This window comes from Helobdella robusta (genome assembly GCF_000326865.2).
Source record: "Helobdella robusta unplaced genomic scaffold HELROscaffold_2, whole genome shotgun sequence".
Lineage (NCBI taxonomy): Eukaryota > Metazoa > Annelida > Clitellata > Rhynchobdellida > Glossiphoniidae > Helobdella > Helobdella robusta.
In genome coordinates this window covers 205,670-214,705 of record NW_008704083.1, presented here as the reverse complement: position 1 = coordinate 214,705, position 9,036 = coordinate 205,670, and the positions used below count along the sequence as shown (strand labels likewise).

The 9,036-nt window shown below is 33.0% G+C and overlaps 1 protein-coding gene across 1 annotated transcript; it reads left to right on the top strand.

Annotated features, from left to right (window-relative positions):
• Positions 1 to 2,812: 2,812 nt before the first annotated feature.
• Positions 2,813 to 6,394, top strand: HELRODRAFT_159906 (hypothetical protein; the record flags this gene model as incomplete). The annotated part of the gene is made up of 4 exons (XM_009016950.1): positions 2,813 to 2,854; positions 4,402 to 4,607; positions 5,254 to 5,384; positions 6,360 to 6,394. The coding sequence occupies 4 exons, from the start codon at positions 2,813 to 2,815 to the stop codon at positions 6,392 to 6,394; spliced, it is 414 nt and encodes a 137-aa protein (XP_009015198.1).
• Between the last annotated feature and the right edge of the window lie 2,642 nt (positions 6,395 to 9,036).

The window sequence follows — 9,036 nt, the reverse complement described above, 5'->3', positions numbered from 1 at the left end:
TTGATTGATTGATTGGTTAGTTGATTGATTGGTTGGTTAATTGGTTGATTGATTGATTGATTAATTGATTAATCGATCGATCGATTGATTGATTGATTAATTGATTGATCGATCGATTGATCGATTGATTGACATTTTATTCCTCTATTATACTATCTCTATATTATAGAACAATTTATACTCACAATTTTTATAATGGTAGTTCAATGAAATTTTAATGTATATTATACATTTTAAAATTTGTGTCATTTTTTGAAAATTAGGCGACATATCTTGGCTATTAAAATAAGTTATGGGAAGATTTTTTGAGAAAACTAGTCAACATATGTTTGGTATCGAGATTTTTGAATGTTTTTTTTAGATAAATAATTAATAATATAATTTATTTACTCCTTCATTCATTCCTTTGTTTGTTCGTTCGTTCATTTGTTCGTTCGTTCCAGCTATCCTTCCATCGATAGTTCGTTCATTTGGGTGAACAATTTTTTTTTCAGATGCAGCTTACTTTACTTACATATATGCCAACACTCTTAAGAAATGTACAATTTGAGAAAATTCATTGATACATATTACTTGTCATCGCTGCTGTATAAATTGGATGAATAAATAAAAAAATAAATGAGTAAATTTATTTATTTATTAATTTTTTTTTATTTAATTTAATTTATTTAATAAGCGAGTGAATGCCAGAACGAATAAACATACAACTGAATAAATGAATGAATAATTTTTAGAACGATATTCAATTCTTTAAGAATTATTGAATAAGTAAAGACTTTTATTTCTGTAACATCATCACATTAAAATAGCAATTTTTTTTATTCAAGCAAACACGACACAAAATGTCCCCAGAACGATGCTATAATTCTCCAATAGGGATTTTGCAAGCGCTCTATACGGCGTTTTTATAACTACCCATAACTACTTTTGACTTTACATTAATTATACAAACATACAAACATACAAAACAAACATATATACAAACAAACAAACAAACAAACATACATACATACATACATACATACATTTATATACACTTTTATTTGCAAGTTTGTTTCTTTCGTTAAAATTTAATTACATTTCATGATCAGTCTTGTTTTAGATTTTTGCTTGATTTTTGTTTTTATTAATTCCACAATAAATTTTACTTATTTAGCTAAAATAACTGTAAAATAATAAAATAAAAAATTATAAAAAAACACAACACAAACATAACGCAAACGAGATAAAAGCAAAAAAGGCAGATGTACAAGTGTCAATTTCTGCAACAAAAATGTCACCAAACATCAATCATCATTTGCAGTTTTCATAATTTTTATGTTTGCAGTTGACAGAAATTTACAAAAAGGAACAAGAGTAACGCCATTTCATAGTCCTTATATAAAAATGAGTTTATAAAACTATATATACTGCACATACAAACTTGTAGTGTAGATGTACTCATATATTTAGATGTAACAGCATAGTGCTAAAACCTAAAACTCATAACTCGAGATACGTTTCATAATTTGATGCTACTGAAGTTATTTGATGTTGAGAACTTTACTCTGTGAATATTATTACGTAGAAGTTAATTTAGGCTAGGAGGTATGAGTAAATATAGGTTGTATATAGATATGTGTTAAAGTAGGTATGTAATTATAATGATTATTAAGTTCCCGACGAGACAGCAAATTTACCGTAGACTGACTGGCTAGAAGAAGTTAGACAACTAGTTAAACTCAAGGTAGCAAGGTCTCCTGGTATATAACAGGCGAGCATACGAGTTGAGAGTTATCTTAGTTATCTCTCAAACACTCCTAAAGACTCAACGCACCCTAACACATTTGAACACTCTTTGATTGTCTTTACAAGAGTTATTAAATTTTACAATTTAACTTTTGTTATAATATTAAACAATAAAATAATATTAACAATAATGGGTGAGTCGTTTCTCGTTCGATTTCGATTATAAAACTTTGTAATATTTAAAACACTAACTAATATTCAACACACGTAGGTCGCTAATTAAAGTCATCTCATTATTTTATATACTTGAAAAATATCGAGTTATTTAACGTTGAGCGAGCGAGTTTACAGAAACAGAAAGAATATCCCCAAGAACCAACTACGTTGTTCGTTCGGTAACCGTCGTAGAACGGTGAAGAGCGAGCAGTATAACAATATTTATAGGTGTGTCTGTGTATATATGATTAAGTCTGTGTTGTATATATATATGTGTGTGTGTGTGTGTGTGTGTGTGTGTGTGTGTGTGTGTTTGTGTGAATATATATACACATTAATAATTGTTTGTATTTATATATATAATTCATAATAATTAATAAAATGACTTCATCTTAATGGACATTTTTTTAACAAACAATCAACAAATTTTTTATAAAAAAATTCCGTGTCAAAAGTAATTTTTTGAAATTTTAGTTATGGCACTTCGTGGAAAGTGTTTTTGAACTAATTGTACACCTTTCTTTTCAATTATCAAATGACAATTGCCTGAAAACGCCAAAATTTTAGAAAAAAAGTTGCTAATATTTTTTAGATTCAATCAAACGCTGTTTTGATTAATATGAGCCGGTGTGCATTTGTTCTTTATTTCTACTAAAACGTAAAAAAAAACAAAAAAATCAGACTAACAGACAGACAGAGAGACTGACAGTCAGAAAAACAATCAAATAAATAGACAGACAGACAAACAAACAAACAACAGAAGGCAATATAATGTAAAATGTTTCTAGTTAATTTTTGTGATCTGCCGATTTATAGCGGTGCTAAGGCTATATTTTGTCAGCTCTGTGTGCAAATAAATTCAATCCAAATGCATAAATCTAATGCAACGGGCAGTCTGTTGCTCTACAAGGTGCGCGTTCTGTATGTTTTAGTTTTGGTGGTTTTTTTGTGATGTTTCTTCGTTCGTTCAGTTTTGTTTTTAAAATGATTTTGTCTTTTGCTCTTTTTCATGTCGGGTTGAACTAGATTTTTGGTGTAAAAAGGTTTTTATGATGTTTCATTGAATTGTAACAATTTAAGTTGATCAATTTAAGAAACTGACTTTAAAAAACTAATTTTGCACTTTGAGGACATATTTTTTTATAGGGAGAAAAAAATTGTGAAAAAGTTTCAAAAAACAAAAATTTAAGATTAATCATACCAATCGAAAAAGCTAACTTAAAGTTCGGAAGCATTTATGAATAATTCAGAACCATTTGTAACCATCACGATAATGCGTGTGTGTGGGTGTTTGTGTGTACGTATGTGTGTATGCGTGCGTTCGTGCGTATGCGCGCGTGTGTGCGCGTGTGTGGGCGGGTAGTGTGTGTATGTGTGTGTGTGTGTGTGTGTGTGTGTGTGTGTGTGTGTGTGTGTGTGTGTGTGTGTGATTGTTGATCGATGGCTTGGGTTTTCTGATTGCGAAACTTCATGGGACCTTAAAAAAAATGTTCTTTTAAATATATGATTTTTAGGTTTTTTTTTATATTATTAACATTATTATTATTATTTTCGTTTTTTCTTGTTTTCCATATTATTATTAGTTAAATTATTGATTTAAAAAATTTAAGTTATGTTTTTTATTGTATTGTTTTTTAATTTAGGTTATTAAATTTGTTTAGGCCAAGTTGGAAAGCAAGATATTGATTTCAAATAAGCTGTTTAGGTTTATACATCTAAAATAATTAAAAAAAAAAACAAATAAAAAATCATATCGATATAATTATTTTAATAAAATTTGTAAATTCTTTGAGAATTTAAAGTCTTAATTTAATCCGCATGTTTTTAAAAAAATCAAGCAAAACGATAAAAAAATCAAGAAAATAATAATTAATCGCCTAACTTTAATAGAGATTTAAATGCTTAACACAAAACAGTTTACCGAAATTTCTGTCTGAAAAAAAACTTTAATCGCCTTAAATAATTAATCGCCTAACTTTAATAGAGATTTAAATGCTTAACACAAAACAGTTTACCGAAATTTCTGTCTGAAAAAAAACATCTCTGATGATAATTTTTTTTGTAATCGTATTAAAATATACGCGGAGGCAAGCCATCATCGACACATGCCAAGCGTAATATGAAAGTGATAACATAAATAGGGTGATGAATTGGCGCAAGTATCTAAGTGTACGCTACGCGAGGTGTGTTTATGTTTGTATGTTTGTATTTTTGTGTATTTTATGGGGGTTTTGCTGCTATGAAGTTTGTATAGAGTTTTGTATCTATGTGTGTATGTATGTATGCTTATTTTCTTGTATGTATGTGCACGATTGTATGTATGTATGTATTTTCAAGCACACAGACACGCAGGAACCGCTGCAACAAGCATGAAATGTGGTTAGTTGCGAAAAACAGTTCCCTGCTGTCGCCTGATCTGACGCTGATCATTTTACATATTGCCTTAAAAAATTTAAGGGTGTTGGGGTCCATCGGGCCGAGAACCTCGATACATATTGGCAAGAATTCCATCGAGGGGAGGGCGTTCCCATATTTTTTCATTTTCTCGTCCGCTGCGCTGGCCGCGGCCAAACCGCATTCTTTACTTGTCAGGTTTACGTATCGTTCGGCGAGGGTGCCAGGGATCGTAACATCCCACGCCAAACATCTGCCGGCTCTCCAAGGTATTAGTGTGCATCCGTCCGGGCACCTACCATCATGCGCAGAAATGCCGGATGGTTCCTTGAGAACCGAGATTGAAGCCTTTGAGAAGAGCCGACAAATATATTCGTTTAGCGCTGAGTGACGTAATTGACGGCCCCCACCCAAGCGACAAACCAAACCGTGGTGCCCAAACTCGTCCGCCCCTGAGCCACATCGGCACGTGTATTTATTCTGAATGACCAGGCCAAGTCTGAAGCCAATGGCAAATCTCACAGACTCGTCGTCAAGCCTGGTGTCCACAGAGGTGTTGGGCCACGATCTCAACCACCCACAGCTGGCAACGCTGGACATGGCCAACAAACGAGCGGTGGAAAAGTCGTCGCCGCATGAAGACAACAAATTTTGAAAGATTTTTTTATATTCTTCGTTCAAAATTTGGACCTGCGTACGGTCCCCCGGGGCGGACACTGGGGGAAGAATATCGCGGCAACGAAAAAACCGGTGGAGCAGGGAAGACTGCAGGTCGAGAGTGGCAGCGGCAGAAGAATTATAAACAACGGGAGCCAGTTGAACCACGCTAAGCAACCCCAGCCCACTAAATTGCACCGGCAGCTGAGCCTGGGGCCAACCACTGTCGGTCACTTGAACATTGCAAATCGACGACAGGGCGGTGCACAGGGCTCCGTCAAATTCGCCCAATTTAGAAGGGTCAATGTGTTTGGATGTACGCAGGAAGTACATCAATTTGGTCAAACTGAGGGCATTGCGGATAATCGTCAAGGCATCATGGGCCGAAAGTCAGGAAACACGACCCAGGGCAAATTTAAGCTCAGAGTCCTTTTGGTCAAAAAACTTTATTTGATAATCGCCCTCGACCAAGGGTGTGCCTAAAAAACTCAGTTCTGATGCACTAACTCTGGGTATTCCAGCCAGAGCATGTGGCACCTGAAATAAACTTTGGCAGTGAAGTTCGCATTTTTTAATGTTTAACTCTAAACCAATTGCAGCGGAGTTATGCTTCAAATATTCGTAGCTATCGGCCAGAGATGGGCCGTCCGAAGCAATGCTGATATCATCCAGATAAGCGCAAACGAAAGTGGACGAAGCTTTCTCAAAGAGTGGATAAAGAGTTAGTGTGAACAGCAAAGGACCAAGGGGATCACCCTGCTGTACACCCTCGGACGATTCTACAACCCAAGAGTGGTAGCCAAGGGAAGAGACTTCGCCATAGGCAGAATGGCATGTATGTATGTATGCATGCATGCATGTATGTATGTATGTATGTATGTATGTATGTATGTATGTATGTATGTATGTATGTATGTATGTATGTATGTATGTATGTATGTATGTATGTATGTATGTATGTATGTATGTATGTATGTATGTATGTATGTATGTATGTATGTATGTATGTATGTTTGTATGTATGTATGTATGTATGTATGTACGTATGTTTGCATGTATGAACAGCACAACAAATGAATAAGCTATATCAGATTGATGAGCCTATGATGGATTGATTCACGGCCAAAGAAGCAATTACAATCACAATTACCCAATGTTGTACACATGCAGTGATGATAAAAAATGACAAAAATAACAATAGCGACAATAATAATAATAATAATAATAAGCAATATATGAAATTATATTATACGTAGATGATTTTTCATCCATGTTTATGTAGTTTGGTAAATATATTTCTTAGAGGTTTAGCTAAAAAGTAGATGACCATAAGACAATTTTTCTCACAAATGATATTTTTGCAGAGTTTAGAGTAAAATTTCACAAAAACCGCCAGTAAAAACTTTGATTTAAAGTAACTGATTAGGCCAATAAAATTTGACACGTATTTTGAAAAAATACTCTTTTTATTATGAAATATCAATAAAAGATTGTAAAGTAAGAGCTAAACATTACCTACCTTACGTTCAGTCGGTCTGAATTAAAACATATCTTCAAGACAATTTGTAAAATTTCAATAATTCAACCAATCTTTCGTCATATATATTTATTTATTCACTCATTTATTTACTCATTAATCTACTCATGCAAACTTTAATTTCACGGAGAGATAATACAAAATTTAAAATATTTAGTGCCTGCATCTATTAACTAAGATGAAAATTTTAATACTTTTGAGTCTAGCTTTGAGTGAAAAAAAATTCTGAAGAATGTTTCGTTTCCAAACGAAAATTAGTTGCATTTTTGTTGTTGGATCTTCTCAGTTTGTAACTTGAAAGATTATTATACGCTGGTTTTTACTGTTGTTATTTTTTTTGTGTCCGGCTGATGTTTAGATAGAATATCTCTCTTTCACTGTCCCTCTCTCTCTCTCTCTCTCTCTCTCTCTCTCTCGCTCTCTCTCTCTTTGTATGTTGTTTTTATAATGATATTTAAAATGAAATTTTCAATAAAAATACAAAGTTAAAACTATATAAAAGAAACAATGAAATCGGAAATAGTATCACTACTGGACATTAAAAAATCTTAGAAATTTATAAATATTAAAGAGATAGTATCATCATAAGTATAGTATATCACAATCTTTAAATAGTAATTGAGCAAATGAGTGAACGTTAAAAACCGAAGTAATAAAAATTAGTATTTCTGCGAGGATTTTTATAGTAAAATATGTAGTATAGATATAAAAATGAAGAAAAAAACAGAGCAATCATTTAAGAAACAATTTAAAAAAAATCAAATAATAATAATAATAATATTAGATTATTATTTTATTATTCTATAATATATAATGAAATAATTTTCTATATTTATGTTATCTTAAACTTGCCTCGGCCTAAAATTTTGTCCTTTTCATTTCATCATTTAATCCCCTTTTAAGAAAATATCTCATATTGCATTGCATTCATTTTTTCATTTTGCATCATTTCATTCGTTCGTTCATTCATTCATTTGTTCGTTCATTCAGTCATTCATTCATTCATTCGTTCGTTAGTTCGTTCGTTCGTTCGTTCGTTCATTCATTTATTCATTCTTTCATTCATTCATTTATTCATTTATTCATTCATTCATTCGTTTTTTTATCGTTTGTTCATTTGATCGTTTGTTCAGTCGTTCGCTCATAATTTTGTTTCTTAATTTATTATTCAGACCATTCTTTCATTCATTCGTCTCTTGATTTTCATCATGTTTACATGTTGTTCGTACAGAATTCATATATATATATATATGCAAACCTGCATACACATACACGTAACCTTAAGCACACTTGCAAACATATAGAAACAAACACAAACATACACACACAAACATACATATAAACTTACACACAAACTAACATACTAACGTACACACACAGATAAACGAACTTACACACAAAGTAACACATACTCACTTACACACACACAAACACACACGCTACACATACTCACGTACACACACACACTACACATACTTGCGTACGCACAAACACACGCACATCCTTGCGTATACACGTACACACATAGTAACATCTCAATAACTAGATACCAATGCTGTTTATAGCAGTTCATTTATTTGCATATATGAGCATTTTTGGCGAGACCAAACAGTGCTTCTTAGAGACAAACGACATTCTATTAATAATAATCCCGTAACTATTTTTGTTCCTGTTCAATTATATGGTTATAATTTGGTCTAAATTCGATGGTCTAGTTGTTAAGATGCTTGGCAATAGTTTTGCAGTGACAGGATTCGAAACCGTTTTGTCCATTGTGGCTCATACCTTAAAAAAAATAATATAAAGAAGTATTAACAAGATTTGAGCATAGAAGTTTTGAAATGATGAGAGGAAGATAACGATGATGGTGAAAGACGGGGACGATGGAGAAAGACGGGGACGATGGTGAAAATGGTAATAGCAAATGATAACATGGGTGATGATGACGTCATTACTGATAATAATGACAACATAAGAATGGAGGAAATGTTGACGATGATGATAGCAATGATGAGGATGAGGAGGACGAGGACGATGGTGATGACAGCAATGCTATGAGAAGACCTTTCGCATCGATTCTGCTCCGACACTCGTAAACAAGTTATATATATACACGCTTGAGTACATTTTCTCTCTCTCTCTCACACACACACTCATACACACGCAAGCACATACACGCACACATACACACACACAAATCTACACGCGCACGCAAACGCAAACACACACACACGCGTAGATGTCTCTTTAATACTCTGATAAACATTTCGATTCATTAAATATTAATTAAGTGATTGATAAATGAACAAGAAATGTTAAACGTAAATATACATGTGCACAAATATCCTGTATGTTCTGTATTGCAAATTTTGCGCAAACACACGAGCGATCACACACACACATACACCCACAACATACACACACATACACACACACACACAACATACACACACATACACACACACACGTACAATCCAATAAAATATTTATAACGAAATTTTATA